General features: G+C 37.4%; 1 protein-coding gene across 2 annotated transcripts in view; it reads right to left on the bottom strand.

Annotated features, from left to right (window-relative positions):
• TMEM135 (transmembrane protein 135) overlaps positions 1 to 26,955 on the bottom strand; it is a 299,633-nt gene that overhangs the window by 204,204 nt on the left and 68,474 nt on the right. For both annotated transcript variants that reach the window (XM_027532736.1, XM_027532737.1), the window contains exon 4: positions 15,094 to 15,127. In XM_027532736.1, coding sequence (XP_027388537.1) covers positions 15,094 to 15,127 — 34 coding nt within the window. The remainder of the gene's footprint in view (positions 1 to 15,093; positions 15,128 to 26,955) is intronic.

Below are 26,955 nucleotides of genomic sequence, written 5' to 3'. Positions count from 1 at the left end.
GAATCCGTTCTAATGAGGTGGATGAAACTGGAGCCTATTATACAGAGTGAAGTAAGCCAGAAAGAAAAACACCAATACAGTATACTAACGCATATATATGGAATTTAGAAAGATGGTAACGATAACCCTGTATACGAGACAGCAAAAGAGACACTGATGTATAGAACAGTCTTTTGGACTCTGTGGGAGAGGGAGAGGGTGAGATGATTTGGGAGAATGGCATTGAAATACGTATAATATCATATATGAAACGAGTCGCCAGTCCAGGTTCGATGCACGATACTGGATGCTTGGGGCTGGTGCACTGGGACAACCCAGAGAGATGGTATGGGGAGGGAGGAGGGAGGAGGGTTCAGGATGGGGAACACATGTATGCCTGTGGCAGATTCATTTCGATATATGGCAGAACCAATACAATATTGTAAAGTCTAAAAATAAAATAAAATTTAAAAAATAAATAAATAAATATTTATTGAAACTCACCAGGGAAGTTACCCAGGCATGGAATTTTCTTTGGGAAAAGGTTTTAAATTACAAATCCAATTTCTTCAATAAATAAAGGGCTGATCAGTTTATATCTTTTTTTTTTAATATAAATTTATTTAACTGGAGGCTAATTACTTTACAATATTGTATTGGTTTTGCCATACATCAACATGAATCTGCCACGGGTGTATACATGTTCCCCATCCTGATCCCCGCTCCCACCTCCCTCCCCATACTATCCCTCTAGGTCGTCCCTGCACCAGTCCCGAGCATCCTGTATCCTGCATAGAACCTGTTCTTTTTGAGTGAGTTTTGGTGGTTTATATCTTTTGAGATACAAAGGAGAAAGAGGCAGCAGAGAATGAAATAGTCGGATAGCATCACTGATTCACTGGACATGAATCTGAGCAAACTCCAGGAGAGAGTGAAGGACAGAGGAGCCTGTCATGCTAGAGTCCACAGAATCCCAAAGAGCTGGACACAATTTAACAACTGGACAACAGCAACAGTCCTTAAAGAAATATAACCTTTTCACCTAAGTTGACAAATATATGGACATAAACGTATTCAATTACCAAGTTACTATACTTTAATTGGTTGGCTCAAAAGTTCGTTTGGCTTTTTCCATAAGATTCTATGGAAAAACCCAAACAAACGTTTCAGCCAACTCAGTAACAGCTATATAATCTATAACAGAATAACCTCTCTCATTCCTGATGCTGGTAATTTGTATCTTTTCTCTTTTTTTCCTCATCAATCTGGCTTAAAGGTTTGTTAATTTTATTCATTTTCTCACAGAACTAGCTAGAGTTGTGTTGACTGCTTGGTTTTGATTTTTTTTTTTTCATTTATTTCCACTCCAATATTTACTATTTCTTTACTTATGCTTACTTTGGGTTTAACTGCTCTTCTTTTCCTAGCTTCCTAAGGTTGAAACTGAAATCACTGACTTAAGACCTTTTTTTTTTTTTCTAAACAGGCATTTCGTGTTACAAATGTCCCTCTAAGTAGGCAGTCAATATCTTACCAATTTTGATATGTTTGTTTTTTTCATTTAATTCAAAACACTTTCTACTTTACTTTTGCTATCTTGTGATATATTCAAATATTGGGGGATTTTCTAGATATCTTTTGGTTACTGGTTCTAATTTAATTTCATTGACATCAAACAATAAATTGTATGACTTGAATCATTTGAGATTCGTTTTGTAGCACAGAATATGGTAAATTTTGATGATACTTGAAAATAATTTTCACTCCATAGTGCTGTATAGAATGATCTATAAACATCGACAATGTCAGGTTAGTTAATAGGGTTACTCAAGGCTTCTGTATCCTTCATGATTTTCATTTTGCATTCTATATCAAGGATGTTATTTATTTCTCATTGCGGTTCTGTCAGTTTTTGCTTTATTTATTTTGAAGCTCTCTTATTAAATGCATAAACATTTAGGAATATTACGTCCTCTTAATTCTTTATCCTTTTACTGTTATGAAATTACTCTCTTTCTCTCTACTAATATGCTCTGCTTTGAAATCTACCATGCACGAGCACGTGCTAAGTCCCTTCAGTGTCCAATTCTTTGCAAGCCCATGGACTGCAGCCCTCCAGGTTCCTCTGTCCATGGGATTCTCCATGCGTGAATACTGGAGTGGGTTGCCATGCCCTTCTCCAGAGGATCCTCCTGACCCAGGGATCAAACTCGAGTCTCTTTCGTCTCCTGCACTGGCAAGCAGGTTCTTTACCACTAGCACCATTGTTATTACAGCCACTCTAGCTTACTTCTAATTAGAGTGAGCATAATATATCTCTTATCAAAACTTTTACTTTTAACCCATTTTAAATTTATTTTTCCCTTTACTTTTAAAGTGACTTCTTGTAGGTTACATATAGTTGAGTTGATCTGAGGTTTATAATATACATACCTTCAAGTGATTTATACAATGTCCCATATGGTATAAAAATCTGTTATTACACTTCTATTTCTTCCCTCCTGAACTCTGTATCAATGTTGTTAAACATTACTTCTATGTATAACCCTCACAAACTACACTGCTATTATTTTTGCAATCAATTACACTTTTAAAGGGGGATATATAAGAAAAGTATCTTTTATATCTACCAAGGTGTTGACAGTTACCATTTTCAGTGCTCTTCATTTCTCTGTGTAGATCTATATTTCCAACTAGTATTATTTTCCCGAAAACTTCCTGACAAACTTTAACATTTCCTCTAGTACAGGTCTGCTGGTGGTGAATTATTCCCGCTTTTCTATGTCTGAAAAAGTCTTTACTTTGTACGTCCCACCTTCAAGGAAAACTGAAGCACATATTACCTTCACAAGGCAAACAGTGTATATAAATAGGTGTATAAAGACTAATTATGATGAAATCTCACTCCTAAAGAAAAATGGCACCCTTTTTTCCTTTGGCCTAATTGATCCTATAGTAGTTCTTCAGGACACTTGGAGCAGAATACCTACTAGATTCAATGTCAACCTCCAACCCCAAAATCTCTACGATGAATTATCAAATTATTCAAATAGAAACACAGAACGAAGAAACACAAGACAAAATTATCTCCTAAAGAACCAATAAATCTATGTTCAAATGAACTACTAGAATAATGATACTTTTTCACATTTCAAGCTACTCTGTCATTTTACCAGAAAGTACTGAATCTAAAAATACACCTTCTTAGCTTTTATCCTGGAGAAGGCAATGGCAACCCACTCCAGTACTCCTGCCTGGAAAATCCCATGGGTGGAGTAGCCTGGTGGGCTGCAGTCCATGGGATCGCTAAGAGTCAGACACGACTGAGCGACTTCACTTTGACTTTTCACTTTCATGCATTGGAGAAGGAAATGGCAACCCACTCCAGTGTTCTTGCCTGGAGAATCCCAAGGACGGGGGAGCCTGGTGGGCTGCCATCTATGGGGTCGCACAGAGTCGGACACGACTGAAGTGACTTAGCAGCAGCAGCAGCAGCAGCTTTTATCCATGCACATCCAGAGAAATTCACAAAACAGTCATGTACAAAGATGATTATCACCACATTGATCGTGACACTGAGGAGTTGGAAGTAATTTGGATGTCCATCACTAGAATGAACAAGTAAAATGCACTAGATGAACCAGATGGTGTTAATGGTGCACAATCCTGTGAATGTACTAAAAATCACTCCAAAGGGATAACTTTTATGGTATATGATTTATATCTCAATAAAGCCATTATAAGGCACATACAGGGGATCAAGGGATGAACATTCTGGCACACTAGGTGGCAGTCAGAGCAATACATGGGAAGAACATAAAGGAACACACATAGGTCTCAAAAACACGGTGTCAATAGATCTTCAAATGCAGGAATGCTATGTCACTTCAGTCGTGTCTGACTCTGCAACCCTATGGACCAGAGTCCACCAGGCTCCTCTGTCCATGGGGTTCTCCAGGAAAGAATACTGCAGTGGGTTACCATGCCCTCCTCTAAAGCATCTAAAACAGCATTAAATTGCTCAATAAAAGAAAATAAGAGGGAGTCTCTAATAATTCCCCTTTTCATGCTCACAAGTCCTCCTCTGTCTGCCTTTGCGATGCCTTAAGTGGCCCATGACAATTTTTAAGAATCTATTCACCTTCGATAGCAAAGTATTTCATCTTCTACCAAATGAAGATAAGAGCACAGTTCAGTTCAGTTCAGTTCAGTTGCTCAGTCGTGTCCAACTCTTTGCGACCCCATAAATCGCAGCACGCCAGGCCTCCCTGTCCATCACCAACTCCCGGAGTTCACTCAGACTCATGTCCATCAAGTCAGTGATGCCATCCAGCCATCTCATCCTCTGTCGTCCCATTCTCCTCCTGCCCCCAATCCCTCCCAGCATCAGAGTCTTTCCCAATGAGTCAACTCTTCGCATGAGGTGGCTAAAGTACTGGAGTTTCAGCATTAAGAGCACAAGATGGCCCAAATGTTATACTGGGCACCAAAAGCACATTCCTCAATGTGATTTAAAGAATCAGAGTAAGAATACAGAGAAAAATAGCATCCCTAATTCTGGTACTCATAAGAAACCATCCAACAAAGGAATCTACTAGCTCAGGAGATCAGTTGATAACAGATCTACTTACTCTTTTGTTTACCTTCCCTTGAGAAAACAAGCTCATTTGGTTGGCTTAAACAACTTGGGTCTCAAAGTTAAGGGAAAGAAAGAAGAAGAATAGGTATTATTAATATGTTCACCAACTTAGAAGATAAGGGTCATTCTCTCTCATCTTTGCCATTTTCTAGAATATTTGCTCCCAATCTCCATCCATTCAGTAACTATTCATTAAGCACATATTATATTCTAAACACTGGATACTAGGGATGTCAGTGAACAAGCAATAATTCTTGCTGTTAAGCAGCTTATATACAGTGTGGGGAAAATGAAGCAAACAAATAAGAAAATTTCTAAATTTTAAAATTTAATTTACTTATAAGAGCCATGAGAAAGAAAAGAGTACAAGTTAGAGAGGTGAGGGGAAGCTGCTTTAACTATAACAGTAAAGACTCTCTTAGGATGTAACAAGGCTGCTGCTGCTGCTGCTAAGTTGCTTCAGTCGTGTCCAACTCTGTCCGACCCCATAGACGGCAGCCCACCAGGCTCCCCTGTCCCTGGGATTCTCCAGGCAAGAACACTGGAGTGGGTTGCCATTTCCTTCTCCAATGCATAAAAGTGAAAAGTGAAAGTGAAGTTGCTCAGTCGTGTCTGACTCCTAGCAAGCCCATGGACTGCCGCTTAACAGGCTCCTCCGTCCATGGGATTTTCCAGGCAAGAGTACTGGAGCAGGTTGCCATTGCCTTCTCCAAACAATAGGTTAAGAAGCATATAAGAAGAAGGTTGCTAGCCAAGAATATTTTAGGGAAATAGACTTCCAAGACTCCACCCCTGTCCCCCAAAAGTGCTACAGCTATAAAGGACTGCTGCTGCTAAGTCGATTCAGTCGTGTCCGACTCTGTGCGATCCCATAGATGGCAGCCCACCAGGCTCCACCATCCCTGGGATTCTCCAGGCAAGAACACTGGAGCGGGTTGCCATTTCCTTCTCCAAGGCACGAAAGTGAAAAGTCAAAGTGAAGTCACTCAGTCATGTCCAACTCTTCTCGACGCCATGGACAGCAGCCTACCAGGCTCCTCCGCCCATGGGATTTTCCAGGCAGGAGTACTGGAGTAGGGTGCCATTGCCTTCTCCAATAAAGGACTAACAAGCATCAAATACTCTATAGACAAAAGCAATCCAGTGTAAAGAATAAGAAGAGCAGATCAGGTCAGAGAGATACCAGCTTTGTGAGGTGTTTGTATTGTACACGGCTGCAGTGAGAAGTGAGAAGGGAAGGTTTTTCTGAATTTTAAACAGATCAAGAAGCTCTAATTTGGACCAAGAGTATAAGATGAAGAAAAGAGTTAAAATGCCTGTTTCTGGCCTGAGCAACTAGATGGATGGTTGATGTCTTTTGATGCAAAAGGAAGGCTTAGGGGAGCAATTTGAAAGAGTATTTATAATTGCTTTTTGAATTTAATACTTTCAGTTTACTTTTTTTTCAAGTTCATCTATCAAATTTCTCCAACTAGTTTACAATCCACTTTGTATTTCTTTTGTATCCTCACGTGCCTAGCATAGCTGATACATAATAAATACCTGCTGAATCTAATTAAATTGAAGTAGCCTTACAAGAAAACATATGAGTCAACATTTTCAAACCGTATGTTTGAAAAATCAAATACAGATGTTTTAATCAAAGACACTGCATGTTTAAAATTAAAAAACAAGTGCTAGAGACAAGCCTGTAGATATATGTTTACCAGTTTAAAATGTATGCATTGTTGAATGCTTGATGGCATAAAGGAAATTGCAGAAAGAAGGTTTCAAAAGACTTACATAGAAAGATTGGTAAATGTCATAAATTATATTTAAACTAAACAGAAATGAACCACACTTGACATCACACCCTAAATAATTGTTAGCAGCAAATTATAAGTTTTGAAAAACTGGAATCCTCAGTCATCGTCACAACCAACTAAATAAAAGGAACTCATGTAAATGCTAACTTTTATGTGTTTTCTTTTAAATCAAACTGTGGCAAAGTTGAATCCTAGCAGCTGGTGTTCTTGTGGGTAATTGGTTCTGGCATATTACCTTCACAAAAACACTTCCATCATCTTATAGACATATCTTGGGCAAAAGCCAGAGAATATATTTAATTCTTTTTTGTGTATCTCCTCTACATTTTGCCCTTTAACAACTAATTCTCTATCAACTCTAAAAATCTGGGGGAAAAAACTATACAATTTTTAAAATTTTACATTTTTCTTTCCAAAATTTGCTAACATAGAACTTAAAGACTTTCACCTGGGCATTAATTAAACTGTATTAAACTGTAAGACTTCATAATTTTTAAAACTGCTAGTTAAAGTATAATTTATGACATTTATAGCTAAGGCTACAATCACATAGGTTTAATAACTGAGAATTATCCAGGCTTACTTACGGATATTATGAATAATAAGAATAGCCCAAGTGAATGAATCAGTTCAGTTCAGTCGCTCAGTCGTGTCCGACTCTTTGCGACCCCATGAATCGCAGCACACCAGGCCTCCCTGTCCATCACCAACTCCCGGAGTTCACTCAGACTCACGTCCATCAAGTCAGTGATGCCATCTAGCCATCTCATCCTCAGTCGTCCCCTTCTCCTCCTGCCCCCAATCCCTCCCAGCATCAGATTCTTTTCCAATGAGTCAACTCTTCGCATCAGGTGGCCAAAGTACTGGAGTTTCAGCTTTAGCATCATTCCTTCCAAAGAAATCCCAGGGCTGATCTCCTTCAGAATGGACTGGTTGGATCTCCTTGCAGTCCAAGGGACTCTCAAGAGTCTTCTCCAACACCACAGTTCAAAAACATCAATTCTTCGGCACTCAGCCTTCTTCACAGTCCAACTCTCACATCCATACATGACCACTGGAAAAACCATAGCCTTGATTAGACGCACCTTTGTTGGCAAAGTAATGTCTCTGCTTTTGAATATGCTATCTAGGTTGGTCATAACTTTCCTTCCAAGGAGTAAGTGTCTTTTAATTTCATGGCTACAATCACCATCTGTAGTGATCTTGGAGCCCAGAAAAATCAAGTCTGCCACTGTTTCCCCATCTATTTCCCATCAACTGATGGGACCAGATGCCATGATCTTCGTTTTCTGAATGCTGAGCTTTAAGCCAACTTTTTCACTCTCCACTTTCACTTTCATCAAGAGGCTTTTGAGTTCCTCTTCACTTTCTGCCATAAGGGTGGTGTCATCTGCATATCTGAGTGAATGAATATCTTCTCATAAAAGCAAAAGCATCAATAGAGATGTCCCTTATTTAGAATATATAGTTCTTCACCCACTCCCTACGACACCTAACATAACGCAGTTCACAAAAACAACTAGCAAGATTTATATTTACAACTACACAGTTTAAACACTGTACTGTTTTCTGCTTTGAGACAACTATCAATGTTAAAAAACAGAGATGAGGTTTTATATCTCTCTCTCCCCTAGTAAAGTATAAGGTCCTCAGAATCAGGAACTATACCTTGTTTATTTGGGTAACCCCAATTTTACCAATTATGTCTAACAGAGTAGAAACTCAACAAATGTTTCTTATTCTTTTTTTTTTCCCTAAATTTTGGCCTCAACTTAGCAATCCTTGGAAAGGCAAGAACTTTGTCTTATGATCACCAGAGACACGTCTCAAAGATAAAGCTACCTCCAATTTCTTGCCTTTCTTCGATATTCAGGTCCCATGCAATTCATAAAACCTTCTTGGGGACTTTCCTGGGGGTCCAGTGGCTAGGACTCCAGGCTCCCCATACAGGGTGCTCGGGTTCAATCCCTAGTTGGGGAACTAGATCTCACGTGCAGCAACAAAGACCTACTGCAGCCAAATAAATAACATGAAATGTCGCTGTTCAGTTGCTCAGTCACGTCCGACTCTTTACGACCCCATGGACTGCAGCATGCCAAGCCTCCCTGTCCTTCACCATCTCCTGGAGCTTGCTCAAATGCATGTCCATTGAGTCGGTGATGCCATCCAACCATCTTGTCCTCTGTCATTCCCTTCTCCTCCTGCCTTCAATCTTTCTAGTATGAGTGTCTTTTCTAATGAGTTGGCTCTTCACATCAGGTGGTCAAAGTATTGGAGCTTCAGTTTCAGCATCAGTCCTTCCAATGAATACTCAGGGTTGATTTCCTTTACAATTGACTGGTTGGATCTCCTTGCAGTCCAAGGGACTCTCAAGAGTCTTCTCCAACACCACAGTTCAAAAGCATCAATTCTTTGGCACTCAGCTTTCTATATGCTCCAACTCTCACATCCACACATGATACTGGAAAAATTATAGCTTTGACTAGATGGACCTTTGTAAGCAAAGTAATGTCTCTGCTTTTTAATATGCTGTCTAGGTTGGTCATAGCTTTTCTTCCAAGGAACAAATGTCTTTTAATTTTGTGGCTGCAGTCACCATCTGCAGTGATTTTGGAGCCCAAGAAAATAAAGTCTGTCACTGTTTCCATTGTTTCCCCATCTATTTGCCATGAAGTGATAGGACTGGATGTCATGATCTTAGTTTTTTTGAATGTTGAGTTTTAAGCCAGCTTTTTTCACTCTCTTCTTTCACCTTCAAGAGGTTAGTTATTATTCACTTTTTGCCATAAGGATGGTGTTGTCTGCATATTTGAGGTTATTGATATTTCTCTCAGCAATCTTGATTCCAGCTTGTGCTTCATCCTGCCTGGCATTTCACGTGGTATACTCTGCATATAAGTTAATTAAGCAGGGTGCAATATATAGCCTTGACATACTCCTTTCCCAATTTGGAACCAGTCTGTTGTTCCATGTCTGGTCCTAATTCCTTCTTGACCTGTTTACAGGTTTGTCAGAAGACAGGTAAGGTGGTCTGGTATTCCCATCTCCAAGAATTTTCCACAATATGTTGTGATCTACACAGTCAAAGGCTTTAGTATAGTCAATGAAGAAGAAGTAGATCTTTTTCTGGGATTCTCTTGCTTTTTCTATGATCCAACTGATATTGATAATTTGACCTCTGGCTCTTCTGCCTTTTCTAAATACAGCTTGAATATCTGGGAGTTCTCAGTTCACATACTACTAAAGTCTAAGTTGGAGAATTTTGAGCATTACTTTGTTAGCATGTGAAATGAGTGCAATTGTGTGTTAGTCTGAATATTCTTTGGCATAGCCCTTCTTTGGGATTGGAATGAAAACTGACCTTTTCCAGTCCTGTAGCCACTGCTGAGTTTTCCAAATTTGCTAGCATATTGAGTACAGCATTTTCACAGCATCATCTTTTAGAGTTTGAAATAGCTCAGCTGGAATTCCATCACCTCCACTAGCTTTGTTCATAGTGATGCTTCATAAGGCCCACTTGACTTCACACTCCAAGATGTCTGGCTCTAGGTGAGTTATCACATCATCATGGCTATCTGTGGTTACCAAGACCCAGGGAATGGAGCAGGGACCTCCACAAGAGATTCAGCCAGACCTGCCTTTGAATGTATGAGTGTCTCCTGCAGAGGACAGGTCAGCAGTGACCTGCTACAGAGACAGGAGCTCTGGCTGCCTCAGACGTGGGAGGCGAGGTGTGGCATACGTCCTCTTGGCGAAGGTCACTATTAGCTCCACTATAGAGCTGCCAGGCAGACTACCCACAGACTATAAATGTTAAAAAACAATAATAAAACTTTCTCATTTCCCCAGCACAAAGCTAACTCCCTTTCCTAAAGTTCTTAAAACTGTACTGTCTAACCACGTATTTGACTATGAATAAACTATCATTTTAATTATTTTTTTACAGTAAATGTTTTATTTTGTATTGGGGTCTAGCAATTAACAAACAATGTTGTGATAGTTTCAGGTGAACAGGGAAGGGATTCAGCCACAAATATACATGTATCCATTCTCCCCCAAACTCCTCTCCCATCCAGGCTGCCACATAGCATTGGGCAGAGTTCCATGTGTTATACAGCAGGCCCTTGTTGTTTATCCATTTTAAATAGAGCAATACATTAACATTTTAAATCCAGATCTAGATAAACCTTATTGCCTCAACTAAACTACTTTGAAGAACAGAATAATGACTTATGTATTTTTTGGTATTTGTTTAGTCACTATATCGTGTCTGCCTCTTTTGCAATCCCATGGACTATAGTCCTCCAGGCTCTTCTGTTCATGGAATGTCCTAGGCAAGAATACTGGAATGGGTTGCCATTTCCTTCTCCAAAGGATCTTCCTGACCCAGGGATCGAACCTGTATCTCCTGCATTGGCAGGCAGATTCTTTACCACTGAACTACCAGGGAAGACCATAATGACTTACACTTGTGTCCAAATACACAGGACAGTGCTTTGCCCAATAAATGTTCATTGATAAAAATAAAGACAAAGATGATAAAGATAATATGAAGCCAGTTTTCCATATTTTTCTCAGATATTCATTCAGAGGCATGGCAATGCCTTTGAAATTTTCTGACCAAAATAATTAAGGAGTGGATAACTGTCGCAGCCAAAACTAACAATTATTACTAACCAAATTATAACTAACATTATTACTAACCAAATAGTAATTTACTGTCACCCAACATTTTAGTGGGTATATGTGTATATGTACAAAACCAACTGAATGTAATGAGAATATAACCAAAAATTAGGTGAAAAGGTATGATTACGCTCTCCAAAGAATGATTACTTAATACTATGAGCTACCAAAACTATATGCCATAGTAACAAAAGATGTCACAAAACAATATGCCCCCAATTTTTTATTGGGTATATAATGTATAATGTGAATATGCATCTATGTGTATTTATGTAGGGACATTGGAGGAAAGGGAAGGGGATAAAATAATAAACACTAAAATGTTAGCAATTACTACATGGTAAAACTACAGATAACTTTTACTTTCTTCTTCATGTTTTTCTCTACTTTCTAATTCAGAAACACATACCTAAATACAATAAATAACTTTCTTAAAAGCTCCCAACATTTAGAAATTTTGCCATTGGTGTTAAAATCAGCCAACAATCTCAACTCAGTCTAGTGAGCAATATAATAGAGTTCTAGAATTTAGTTATTTCTTAAGGATAAATTCAGGCTCTGAAAATATTTCTTACCTATTCCACACTAATCACCCTCTTACTTAAATAATAGTTACACAGCAATAGTATAAATAAAAGGCTCTATTTAGAGGAAGGGGAGATTAAAGAAGATGAAAATAACTAAGACTATCATTAGTATCCCAAATATTTCATGTACAAATTTCTTTGAACACAGTCAAAAATCCATGTGTGAGGCTTTGATCTCATTAAATGTTTAAATTACAGAACTTGGATGACAAAAGATAAAAGACGGATCTATATTCTGCATTTTTTGAAAAGCTTTTCTAATACTGAAATTTATTAATCTGGAAATAAAATGTACAAATCTATTTAACAGACAAATGTTACTCCCCACACACACAAAGTTTCACATTTAGAAAGAACTAGAGGTTCAAAGGTTTATTCTAGATTGCAAATGCTATCAAAACAACACAGTACAGCCACTCTGGAAAACAGTTTATCAGTTCCTTTAAAAACTAACCATTTAGGTACCATACAACCTGGCAACTGTATTTCAGGGCATTTATCCCAGAGAAATAAAAACTCCTGTTCACACAAAAAGTTGCATGTGAATATTTCTAGCATCTTTATTTGTAATAGCCAAAAACTGGAAGCAAGCCAGATGTTCTTCAATAGGTGAACAGTTAAATAAACTAGTACATCCATACTATGGTATACTTACTCGGCAATAAAAAGGAACGAACTACTGATATGCCCAACAACTTGAATCAATCTCCAGAGAATTATGGAGTGAAAACAGCTAATGACAAAAAATATGTACTATATAATTCTATTTATAAAACATTCTTGAAATGACTATAAAAACTAAAGAATTATAGAGGTAAAGAATAAATTAGTGGTTGCCAGAAGTTGGGCAATAGGAGGGAAAGGTCAGAGGTAAGTACTGGGTTGACCAAAAAGTTTGTTAAGGTTTTTCTGTAACATTTTAGGAAAAACTCAAACTTTTTAGCCAACCCAATAAATGTAGCTACAAAACGGCAACATGAAGAAAATGTTCTCTATCTTGACTATAATAAATATCAATGTAAATATCCTACTTTTGATCTACTATAGTTTTGTAAGATACTACTATTAAGGGAAACTGTGTAGAGAGTACATGAGATCTATTATTTCTTACAACTGCGTAGGAATCGATGATTATTTCAAAATAAAAAGCTTTATCTTAAAAAACCAGAGTAGTTTTAGGGCATCTTCCAACATTGATTATATCAATCAAAGTCAAATATCTTATCTCTAGGAATTTCCAGTTAAACCAGGCAACACATAAAGTTTGTGGAAATTTACTTAGAATTTAAGAAAAGTGTATAAATACATATAGTATTTGGGTATTCAAGTATGACCATGTGGTCATATAAAAAAGCTTGTGCACAACTAAAAGGAAAACAAATGGATTAAAACTCAAATCCATTCTGGGGATGCAGTTGTAATATTTTTAAGTTTTTTACAAAATAAGAAAGGAAAGCAGCACCTAGAATAGTTTAGTGCTACTATTATGGTTTCCATAGCACCCTATAATTCATTTTTCAATTCTTTTCAAACATTATTATTTCTACTGTGACTTTTCCACTAGAGAGCAAACTCCATAAATACAAGGACTGTCTTCATCTTGCCTTCTAGCACATAGCACAGTAACTTACACAGAGCAAAAATCAAATATTTTAAAACTGAAATAAGTTGCTAAATACAACCCTGAACTACAGTCTCCTCTGTTACAGAACTCAAAAATTTATCCTTAGGTAAACAAATAATTATTTATCTTTCCTTAGTTGAATTTTTCACTGTTGCCTATAATTTCTGTGAAACAAGTTTAAAAGCTTTTAACACACATATGTTTTTAAAATATGAGCTTGACAATGAAAATCATATACCCTGAGTATATATCTACAGCAAAGAGTATTAAGACAACATTAATTTCAATTCTGAAAACTTAAGAAATTTTTTAGAAGCCTAGACTATCACATTATTAAATATATTACGACCCAATCAAAAAATGGGCCAAAGAACTAAATAGACATTTCTCCAAAAAAGACCTACAGATGGCTAATAAACACATGAAAAGATGCTCAACATCACTCATTATCAGAGAAATGCAAATCAAAACCACTATGAGGTACCATTTCACACCAGTCAGAATGGCTGCGATCCAAAAGTCTACAAATAATAAATGCTGGAGAGGGTGTGGAGAAAAGGGAACCCTCTTACACTGTTGGTGGGAATGCAAACTAGTACAGCCACTATGGAGAACAGTGTGGAGATTCCTTAAAAAACTGGAAATAGAACTGCCTTATGATCCAGCAATCCCACTGCTGGGCATACACACTGAGAAAACCAGAAGGGAAAGAGACACGTGTACCCCAATGTTCATCGCAGCACTGTTTATAATAGCCAAGACATGGAAGCAACCTAGATGTCCATCAGCAGATGAATGGATAAGAAAGCTGTGGTACATATACACAATGGAGTATTACTCAGCCATTAAAAAGAATACATTTGAATCAGTTCTAATGAGGTGGATGAAACTGGAGCCTATTATACAGAGTGAAGTAAGCCAGAAGGAAAAACATAAATACAGTATACTAACGCATATATATGGAATTTAGAAAGATGGTAACAATAACCCAGTGTACGAGACAGCAAAAGAGACACTGATGTATAGAACAGTCTTATGGACTCTGTGGGAGAGGGAGAGGGTGGGAAGATTTGGGAGAATGGCAATGAAACATGTAAAATATCATGTAGGAAACGAGTTGCCAGTCCAGATTTGATGCATGATGCTGGATGCTTGGGGCTGGTGTACTGGGACGGCCCAGAGGGATGGTATGGGGAGGGAGGAGGGAGGAGGGTTCGGGATGGGGAACACATGTATACCTGTGGCGGATTCATTTTGATATTTGGCAAAACTAATACAATTATGTAAAGTTTAAAAATAAAATAAAATTAGAGGAAAAAAAAAAAGAATCAATGCTATTTTGAAATCCAGGAAAACTATACATCATAAACACTTATCCTTAAATCATTTTTTCCATAAGAAGTTAGCAATAGAAGCAGAATATGAAATGAAATTAAAGATACATAGAGAGAGGATACAGATATAGATATGCACACTACCAAAGATGAAGACCTAAGTGTAAAAGAAAAAAGAATCATGAAGAACACAGGGCAGTGAATCTATTTCCTCCTGAAATAAGTACAAGTCAGTCATATAATGTAACAGGAATAAACCAGAGAGCATCAAAGCTATTTTAAACATTTAAGTCTATCCTTTAAAACAAAGACAGACAACATTATCAAAATCAAGTACGTTTCCTTTTTTTAAGGGAATTTTATTCAAAGAACAAAAGAAGGTTTAAAAAAATGCATGGAAAAACCTCAAATGCAAAAAAAAAAAAAAAGATTTACTTACCAAGTTGGCCATATAAATTGTGAGCAGCCCTCTCCTGCAAATAATTTTAAGAAGACAGAGAGTGAGACTAAGCACAAATTTGACTTAATAATCACTTCATCATTTTTTTTAGATATCTACCAACTCATTTCTCAGGAGTGGTGGGAAAGGGGTAGATTATGCAGAACTAAGTTTTTAGTACTGTAACAGTTAATTGTATAAATCAATTCTACAAGTCATTCTGTTTGGCAGTCATTAAATATTCTGTTTAGTGCTCATTAATTAGAATTCTTTAAAATTACTATTGCCTGGGACTTCCCCTGGTAGTCTACTGGTAGAATGCACCTTCCAATACAGGCAATGTGGGTTCGATCCCTGGTCAGGGAACTAATATCCCACATGCTGCAGGGCAACTAAGCCCACGGACCATAACTACTGAGCCCATACGCCACAACTGCTAAGACCACACACCATAGCTCGAGAGCCCACACGCTGCAACAAAAGAGAAGCCTGCACGCTGCAACTAGAGAAGGCCCACATGCCACAACAAAAACCCAGCACAGCCAAAATCTTCTAAAGAATTAAAAAAATAAAGTCAAAGCTCTAACATTTCTTAAAAAAAAAAATTACTATTGACTAGTAATTGCTAATTAGACTTATTGTAAAGATCATATATCTAACAAAATTAATACAGTGTTCAATACATGTCAATTACATCTCAATTTTTAAAATTACTGACACTTTATTATTTATTAATAGGAAGAGAGGTACAATTTGCTATTAGTCTATCTTTATGTTAGAGAATTCTAAGCTTAATGAAGAATCCTAGCAAATTCATCTTGCCAAGAAGTCAAGGCCATAACAATTCTAACTAAATGCAAATTGATTTTAAAAAATCAGATCTTCTATCATTTTACACATAATGCAACTGTTTATTAGACATTGTTACAAATCATACTAAATCACCTTGTTTTAATTTCATTGCTAAGTGAAAAGTCAGGTACTAAGTGAACTCTTTAACACCAAAGGACAAACAAAAGCTCTGTGAACACCTGCTTTACAGAAAAACTATATATTTACTAAATGCATATTCACTCTTACTTAATGAGAATTCACCTAGAAACTCAAAGATAAGGACAATGTTATGCCCTTATAATTTTAACTTATACTGCACATGAGACCATAAATGACGCACATCCCTCTAATAAAGAGGTCTTTAATATTTAAAGCGTTAAAGGGCAGGGCTCAAATAAACTCTGAAAATCATAGAAATATATCTGAGTTTCAAGAATGAACATTTTTAGTACTCAAAGAAACAATTACTTTGTAACATAAAAAGTAAGAATATCAAATCACTTTCATTTAAATATCATGCTAGATCTTGATATTAACATCATCAATCAATCTTCTTGATGTCAGATTCAGTCATACAAAACCTTGATTGTTCATCACTTAAAATGGCTTAACAGGATTTTCAATTTACTAAAGCCGTATGGAGGCAGTATGATGTAACTGAATAATGCTGAAGTGAAGTTAAGAAATCAAGGTTCCAGTTAACTTTCGCTGGTACTCTGCTGCTGCTGCTGCTAAGTCGCTTCAGTCGTGTCTGACTCTGTGCGACCCCATAGACAGCAGCCCACCAGGCTCCGCCGTCCCTGGGATTCTCCAGGCAAGAACACTGGAGTGGATTGCCATTTCCTTTTCCAATGCATGAAGTAAAAATTGAAAGGAAAGTCGCTCAGTTGTGTCCGACTCTTAGCAATCCCATGGACTGCAGCCTACCAGTCTCCTCCGTCCGTGGGATTTTCCAGGCAAGAGTACTGGAGTGGGGTGCCATTGCCTTCTCCGTGGTACTCTAGTTTTGTCATTAAAATGAGGAAATTAGTTATCTAACATATTTTTAATATAAAAACTATTTAAAGAAAAAAACTTACATTTATCACTAATATATAAAACACAACATTGGGTCCATCCTGGTTGAAAGGGAGAGGCGCCCTAGGCATACTGGGCCATGCCCCCAGCAATGTCCCTCTTCAGCAGGTCCTAATATACCTTAGCAGAACAACAGAATTCCACTGCTCCTCTAAAAATGAATTTCAAAATCAGTGGTACGATGATCTGTAAGGTCCCTTTTAAGTCTTCTTTTCTATGATTTATACATACCAATTGAAATTGTTCTTACTAATCCTTACCAATCTTTAGTTCCTATCAAATTCTAAATCAAAGATGTTTCAATAGTACTTACTTTAAATAAATCATATCAAGAAAAATCAGGGTAACATCATCATCTAAGAGTCACACATACATGGAAAAGCTAAATGCTTCTCAAGGATTTATCTGTTCTTTTCAATTCCTGGTTACGTATGAACAAAAAAATAGTATTCTTCATTACAAAACCAAAGTAAAAATATTTCTGTAATTTCAGTGGTAGTGCCCAAAAATACATTTCACTATGAAGAGAAATTAAAAGACACTTGCTCCTTGGAAGAAAAGCTATGACAAACCTAGACAATGTATTAAAAAGCAGAGACATTACTTTGCCAACAAAGGTCCATCTAGTGAAAGCTATGGTTTTTCCAGCAGTCATGTATGGATGTGAAGTTGGACCATATAGAAGGCTAAGCGCCAAAGAACTGATGCTTTTGAGCTGTGGTGGAGAAAACTCTTGACAGTCCCTTGGACTGCAAGGAGATCCAACCAGTTAACCCTAAAGGAAATCAGTCCTGAATGTTCATTGGAAGGACTGATGCTAAAGCTGAAACTCCAGTACTTTGGCCACCTGATGTGAAGAGCTGATTCATTAGAAAAGACCCTCATGCTGGGAAGGATTGAAGGCAGGAGGAGAAGGGGATGACAGAGGATGAGATGGTTGGATGGCATCACCGATGAGATGGACATGAGTTTGAGCAAGCTCCGGGAGATGGTGAAGGACCGGGAAGCCTGACGTGCTGCAGTCCATGGGGTCGCAAAGAGTCAGACACGACTGAGTGACTGAACAACACCAACAGTGCAGTGAACTAATACATGATGCTATCTTCAAAAGCATTTGTTCCACTAACTTCAATCTGTCTCTGATAATAACAGTAACCCAACTCTAGAATCATCACTAGCTTCCATCTGTAACTGTTTATCTTTACTGAGCAAAGATGATCTTGTTTAACCATTACATTTTCACAGACCTGCAATAGTACCTGGCATCTAACAGACACTAAACAAATGGTAGAATTACTAAGCAAAGTGTCACTAGGAATCCAGTCTTACAAGAAGGAATACATTATAGACATACACTGTAGAAATAATCACGAAAGATAGCCTAGACAGAGGGACGACTGACTAAAGACACTAATTTATTAGCAAGCAAAAGCATGATCCACTTGTATAAAATTTAATAATTTACACAGTATAATTAATATTTTGAAATCAGATTTTATCCTCTCAGTAGTTATACAGAGTATAAAGCAGACACTATCGTCCTCACTCTATTAAAAACCAAGAATCAGAGAAGTGGTTTATTTAAAAATATGAAGGTGGCAAAAAGCAATTTCTTCTGACTCAAGTTTCATATTCTTTCCAAGGTACTGCTTCTACAGTAGAAAATCTTTACTAAGTTATCTTTCAATTCTAAAATTCACTGATTTGTTTAATATGGTATCCTAGCAGGCTTTTGTACATCGAGGATAAACAAAGCCTTGACACAGTCTGCTGCTGCTGCTGCTGCTGCTAAGTCGCTTTAGTTGTGTCCGACTCTGTGCGACCCCACAGACGGCAGCCCACCAGGCTCCCCCGTCCCTGGGATTCTCCAGGCAAGAACACTGGAGTGGGTTGCCATTTCCTTCACCAATGCATGAAAGTGACAAGTGAAAGTGAAGTTGCTCAGTCATGTCCAACCATCAGTAAAAAGCCAAGGATGTATTGCTATTAGAGTACTTGAAACTATCACGGTCTCAAGCTTCAATGTGTTGTTATTCAGTTCCTCAGTCTTGTCCGACACTTTGCAACCCATAAACTGTAGCCAACCAGGCTCCTCTGTCCATGAGATAGATTTCCCAGGCGACGATACTGTATCGTTTGCCATTTCCTTCTCCAGGGGATCTTCCTGATCCAGGGATCCAACCTACATCTCCTGCACTGGCAGGCAGATTATTTACCCACTGAGCCACCTGGGAAGCCCCAAGTTTCAATTTACCATTTCCAAATAATGAGGACGATCACCTCCTCCTCAGCTTTATCTGAATTCCAACCCAAAACTAACAGCCTCAAGAATGAGAAGACGGTATTTTATTTGGCAGGTTAGAATATCAGAACAGTAATTTATTTTATCACATCTCCAGAGATGGTCACTTCGTCCAATATTACAGGAAACAGGTAAGTTGATTAAATACCATTTTATTATTTAACACTTGACTGTATCTAGCCTAAGTCTGACGACAAACAAGTACTCCCTTCCTAGTGAGTAAATTCTCTCTGGAAACCAAGTTACACATTAAAACACTGCTACAACATTGATGGGGAAGGGGGGAGATGTCAATTAGAAAAAAAGTGGGCCTAGAGGAAGGGCTGGGGCCAAGGAGGACAATAACTTTTTAAACTTCACAGGAGGCTCTGATACACAAATACTTCCATTCTTCTAATCTAATCACTAGATTAGAAGACTGGTGAAACTCAGTGAATAAGCAACCTAAAGTTAGTCAAGTATTTCTTTCAACCACAGATAAGCTCTTTTTTTGGATGGGGAAAGGAGGTGAATCTTTTAAACTTCCATTAAAAATGTAAGTGGTGTGTACATCAAGGGGTACTATCTAAAAAAGTATTAAGAACCACTGTTGTAAGAACTGTGCAATCAGAGTATCACTATTCCTTATGGGGAAATATTAAAATAATTACATTTTCTTAACATCTCAGTAGAATAAAAGGTATCCTCACATTCTACTGAAATTTCAAGGATTATCTTCTAATGACATTATTTTGTCTAATTAGATGGACAATAATGCTTTTTATTTTCTGAAAACTTTAGTGTAAATATTCGTTAAGTTAACTTTCTCAAACTTCTGAATGACACTGTATGTAACACATTTCATAACTCAGGTCACTAGGGAATACAGTAGGTATTAGGTATTAGTAGTGTAACTTCTAAATATTTATATATACATATAAAATATGTCTGTGTTCAGTGGATAAGGAGAAATTAGAGATTAAAGAAAAACAAAGTGAATGTTCCTAAACACTGTTCACCAAGATATTTTATTTAATCATTTCAGAAAGTCTTTCAAAATAAAATAGAATTTCATTTGTCAAAATATTTCAGAACAGTATAAAATACTTCTTTAAGGTACAGGAATGGGTAAGACAAACTTCTAGACGAGAGAAAGACTCCATAATTATATTCTATGGTATACAGTGGATAATAGAGAGGAAGCTTTTCAGAAGACTGGAAGGTAATCTCATTTTCTTCCTGTGAATATGACACTGAAACTTGAAGATACCAATAATTTATAGGCCTGTTTATAGGTATTCTTTTACCCACATAATACATAGTTGATTCCTTTTGGTCACATCTGCTTAGGAGTTTCATAATGACAACAATGTAATTTAACAACTTAAACCATGAATATGCTTAGAATAAATACCCAATTTTTGATACTTTAATCCATGTCCTTGTTTGAGCACCCTGCAGTTTTAACTTATCTAAACTAGTACTAAATATCAAAGCAAATCCACAACAACTCTACAAAACAAAATCCATCAGAACAACTTCTTTCTGAACCACAAACAAAGCACTTCCTAGAAAAAGAAAGAGAAGACTAGTTCTTAACAGCCCACCTAGGGATAAACTAGATGTTACCAAAGCTTCCTGCTGAGTTACTAAGATCACAGTTCTTTGTGGCACAAATTTTTTAAGCAACCCTGGAAACAACTTCAAAGCTTTTGCAGAATCCCATAGTTATGCGATTAAGATTTAAGTAAGCTGCCCTCTTACAAGGTGTTAGGAACTAGCTGGCAAAGCATGTTTAATTCTGTAGGTGGAAGGAGACAGAAAGATGGACAGATGGATGGATGGGTGGATGGATGAATAAAAGGATGCATGAGTTGGAGACAGAGAGAAAAAAGTTGTGAGGAAATAAATTTAAACCAATATAGATGAAAACATATTCATGAATATAGATAGATTTTCACTAATATATCTATACCTATATAACACACACACACATATGTATCCATCATACATATGTGTGTGTATATAACCATGTTGTATGCTTGTACCTCATTAAATGCTTCTTTTAAAAAAGATGATTATACAATTGAGTATAAAGCGTATAACTTTAGTAAAGATTTCATTATTGAATAGAGCTTCAGAGATTTAAAATTTTAAATTATCATGATTTGCTAACTTGGAAAAAAACTGTTAATCCTCCACATTCTTTTTCTTCTATCCTTTCTAATATATTACTGATATTTACTTTTAAAAGGAAGAACTAATAACTGATCAATTAATTTAAAAATTGGTTCAAAACTAATTCCTTAAATGTTGCTATTTCTCAACCTCTAACCTCAGGCTTCCTATTCTGAGCTTTGAGACTCTAATCTCCAATAGCTTCAATAATCACCTACGGGAGGAAACCTCAAATTTTATTTATATAACTACCATGCTTTTCCTGAGTCTAGACTCACACTTCAAGCTGCCTATTGGCCACCTCCAACAACATATCATTGACTTTCTTTGGGAACTAAAGGCATAATTATAAATTCCTCTTCCTTAAACGCTACAATATTAATATGTTTCATTTGGGGATAGATGTAATAATTTTGAAATACACCTATCTTCAACCTTTGTAAATTACTTATATAAAACATAGAAAAGCAAATCTTTTAGCTTTATTTCTTTATAAGTTGTTTTATAGTGTATCTTAGTTTTAAAAACCCTGGTAGATTACTTTCTACCAGATTCTACTCAGTAATCTGAGTAGGTTACTCAGGTATCTTGACCTTTAATGAGATCTTAAGAAAAATTTGTTGCTAAATAAAACATGTTTTCAAAGCAAGTAAGACCACTTGTTAACTTTTGCACAATTTCAGATAAACAGAGACAAGACTTCCTTAAAGTAAGATACACTATACAACAACTTACAAAGAAACAAAGCTAAAAGATTTGCTTTTCTGTTCTATCGTTAAAGCCAAAAAAGTTTTTTAAACTTGCATTTTAAAGTCACTAGCTTCTGACCAATACTATAAAATTTAATTTTAAAAATTTTAATTAGACCCCAAACCATTTGTGCTTGATGTACATATATACACACAACGCTTAAAAAAAAAAAAAAAGAACTTAGAGCTATTTCCAGGTTTTTTAATTGCATCATCAAATAAAGAACAGAACTAAATCAACACGTGTCACAAAAAGTTCAACTACTAAACAATCACATCATGATAAGGATCATTTTTTCTTCAGAAACCATGGGATAATACTCATAAAGAAGTTAAAATTTGAGAGAGAGAGAGAGAAGCCGCTCAGTCATGTCTGACTCTTTGCGACCCCATGGACTGTAGGCTACCAGGCTCCTCCATCCAGGTGATTTTTCAGGCAAGAGTACTGGAGTGGGCTGCCATTTCCTTCTCCAGGGGATCTTCCCGATCCAGGGATTGAACCCAGGTCTCCCGCATCACAAGCAGATGCTTTATCATCTGAGCCACCAGAGAAGCCTCAAATTCTAATCAGGTCTCAAACAGAGTAAATCCACTCCAATTAATATTTAGAACAAGTCATAATCTAGGACAAATTTTCTATGAATCCCTAGTGTCTTATGAATAAAATACTAGTGCAATAGCTCACTTAAATAAATAAAAACAGAAAGCTTAAAAAACAGTTTACTATCAAATGTAAAAGGAGAATAGGAAATAAACTACTTCCAGGAAACCTCTTCATGCCTTAAGGAGTTATAGCTTTTAATATTAATAACACAATTTTATTTTGGTACTATCACGGTATTTAAATAAATGTTACTCTTCAAAAAAGAGTTTGACTTTTTGGAAAAATTTTAAAAGAAATAAATACATAAAAATGAAATTCTTACAAAAAAATTCTTCTTCCAGTTTCCAGTTTACATGTAAGGAACTTGGAAGTGATCAGTTCAGTTCAGTTCAGTTCAGTCGCTCAGTCGTGTCCGACTATTTGCGACCCCATGAATCGCAGCACGCCAGGCCTCCCTGTCCATCACCAACTCCTGGAGTTCACCCAGACTCACGTCCATTGACTCAGTGATGCCATCCAGCCATCTCATCCTCTGTAGTCCCCTTCTCCTCCTGCCCCAAATCGCTCCCAGCATCAGTCTTTTCCAATGAGTCAACTCTTCACATGAGGTGGCCAAAGTACTGGAGTTTCAGCTTTTAGCATCATTCCTTCCAAAGAAATCCCAGGGCTGATCTCCTTCAGAATGGACGACCTCCTTGCAGTCCAAGGGACTCTCAAGAGTCGTCTCCAACACCACAGTTCAAAAGCATCAATTCTTCGGCGCTCAGCCTTCTTCACAGTCCAACTCTCACATCCATACATGACCACAGGAAAAACCATAGCCTTGACTAGACGGACCTTTGTTGGCAAAGTAACGTCTCTGCTTTTGAATATGCTATCTAGGTTGGTCATAACTTTCCTTCCAAGGAGTAAGCGTCTTTTAATTTCATGGCTGCAGTCACCATCTGCAGTGATTTTGGAGCCCGAAAAAATAAAGTCTGACACTGTTTCCATCACTTGGTCCTAAAACCAAGTAAAAAGCTGAACAAACTGAAAAGTCAACTTCCACAAGAGAAGTAAGGTCACATTACAATCTGCTGCCCCCTAAACTGCAGAAACTGCAAGCAGATACAGAGACTAAGACCATAACAGAGCACAAACTCACAAGCTGAAACCTCTGAGGAAGTGAGTCAGGAGAGGACAATCTGCACTGTCACTGATACACAGCAGGGGGTTCAGTGTGGGAGTTAGGATAAACAGAGGGAGGCACAGTCTGGGAGTTAAAAATTCCACAGGTATTGGTCTTAAAAGGGGCCCACACTTTTGAGTCTTACCTCCAGGAGCTTGACTATCACATCTTATAGAAAAACCTGAATGAACGTTTTTGCCAATCCAATACATAAAATTTTCAATTAAAACCACAAAAGGCAGAATAAGACCAGAAGATAAAAATCAGAACAAAGAACAAAGGCAACAAAGAAAAAACAGTAACAAATATGTTGGAAATCAATCCAACTATATCATAATCACTTCACTAGCTATGTGCGTGCTCGGTCATGTCTGACTCTGCAACCCCACTGACTATAGCCTGCCTGTCTCCTCTGTCCATGGAATCTTCCAGGCAAGAACTCTGGAGTGGGTTGCCATTTCATACTCCAGGGGATATTCCTGACCTAGGGATCCAACCCACATCTCTTGGGTCTCCTTCATTGGCAGGTGGATTCTTTATCACTGCACCAATTACTCTGAATGACAGTTAAAAGACAGATTGTCAAAGCTGATCTAAAACATAACCCAATTATATGCCAAATACAAGAAACCTTTAAATATATATATACATAGAGATTAAAGTAAATAAGCATGAAGAAATGCCCCATAACATACATATATCATCAAGGAAATGCAAATTAAAACAACAATGAGATACTACCACACACATATTAGGAAGGTCAAAATTCAGATAAAACTAAGTGCTGGTGAAGACATGGAACAACAGGAATAGTAAGGATACAAAATGGCCCAGACCGTTTGGAAGACAGTAGGCAGTTTCATACAAAATTAAACAAACTCTTAGTATATGATCCAGCAATCACAACCCTTAGCAATCATTCAAAGGAGTTGAAAATTTTTGTCTACATAAAAACCTGCACCTGAAGGTTTACAGAAGCTTTATCCATGATTACCAAAACTTGGAATCCATCAAGATGTCTGTCAGTAGGTCAGTGGATAAATAAACTGGTACATCCAGACCATGTAATATTATTCAGCTCCAAAAAGAAATGACCCATCAAGCCATGAAAAGACATGGAGGAAACTTAACCGCATATCACTAAGTAAAAGATGTTAATGTGAAAAGCCAACATACTGTATGATTCCAACTACACAACATTCTAGAAAAGATAAAACTATGGACACAGTTAAAAAAAATAGTGGTTACTAGGGGTTGAGGGGAGAGAAGGATTAATAAGCAAGCACAGAGGATTTTTAAGACAGTGAAATTCCTCTGCAAGATACTATAATGGTCTATATGTGTCCATATACATTTGTCCAAACCTATGAATGTACAAAACCAAGAATCCTAATGTAAATTATAGATTTGGACTGATAATGACATGTCTATCTTGGTACATCAATTGTAACGAACGTACCACTCTGTTGGGTGATATTGATAATTAGGGAGGCTATAAGGGATAGGCTACCCACTCCAGTATTCTTGGGCTTCCCTGGTGATTCAGACAATAAAGAATCTACCTGCAGTGTGAGAGACTTTGGTTCAAACCATGGGTTAGGAAGATCCCCTGGAGGAGGGCATAGCAACCCACTCCAGTATTCTTGCTTGGAGAATCCCCACGGACAGAAGAGCCAGGTAGGCTACAGTCCATGGGGTCATAAAGAATCAGCCATGACTGAGCAACTAAGCACAGCACATTATATCCATGTGTAGGGATCAGGATATATGAAAAATCATTATACTTCCCCTTTAATTTTGCTTTGAACCTAAAACTCCTACCCCTAAAATATAGTCATTTTTAAAAGGGAGTGGAGGACAATCTTTTTAAAATAACACAGTGTCACCATCTACCCAAAAAAAAAAAAAAAAAACAATTCAAATAATGGAAAAGAATGCAGGAAAAGGAACAGAGAAAGAAAAAAAAGAAGAAAAATAGTAATGAAACAGTGGATTTAATTTAGTCACATCATAATAAACATACCAAATGTTAATGGACTAATTAATCTAATTAAAAGACAAAAATTAGTAAAAATAGATTTAAAACACCAAGACCCAAGGAATTCCTTGGCAGTTGAGTGATAAGGATTTAGCTTTCACTGCAACGGGCCTGGGTTCAATACCAAGTCAGGGAAATGATAATCCCCCAAGTCACGTGGCTTGGCCAAAAAGTAACTTCTTAATTTTTAAATATAAAATTTTAAAAAAATAAAAATCCAAGACCCAATTACATGCTATGTTGGGGGCCGGCGTGAGGCACTCTGCCCATGGCAAAGGTCATGAGGAAGGAGGCTCGACATACGCAAAGGCGGGATCGAGCCTCAGGAGTCCCCCTGGAAATCCTCGAGCATCTACCCCCATAACCAGAGCCTGCCTACTTTACTACTTTGTGCTCTCCCCTACACCTCTGACTTTACGGGCAGCTGTCCCCCACCACCTCTTTCAGAGAAGGAGTTAACTTAGAGCTCCAGTTAATAATAATTCCTGAGCGTGATAGGAGTGTTTCAACCTACAAACTCCTCTGAAGGTTCTCTAGCCTGCCTGACAGGCTTGTCCAGCCACATGTGATTGCTCACAGCCTCCCAACCGTGAGAGGCACGAGATGCTTTAAACCTTCTAAAAACAGGTTCCTAGAAAAGTTAGAAAACTATTAGTATAAGTATAATGGGCTGATTAGAAATTGTATTGGTGAAGCGTTTCTCATTTGTTGAGCCAATGTTTGTTGCTAAGACTCCACATCCCCTGCCTTTACACACATTAATGAATATATAGAAGAAATAAGTATTAACCTTTGATATAAATCACATTAGACCTTAGGCTAAGTAAATTCTTTCCTTAACTAAAACCCACTACACCCTCACCCTATAGGAATGTAACTTTATTTGGGTGGCATCTGTTTTAAGAATAATCACCCCTGGAGAAATAAGTGTCC

Source organism: Bos indicus x Bos taurus, chromosome 29 (genome assembly GCF_003369695.1).
Source record: "Bos indicus x Bos taurus breed Angus x Brahman F1 hybrid chromosome 29, Bos_hybrid_MaternalHap_v2.0, whole genome shotgun sequence".
Taxonomy (NCBI): domain Eukaryota; kingdom Metazoa; phylum Chordata; class Mammalia; order Artiodactyla; family Bovidae; genus Bos; species Bos indicus x Bos taurus.
Note: the sequence above shows the minus strand (reverse complement) of the source record. Positions and strands in the feature narration are given on the sequence as shown.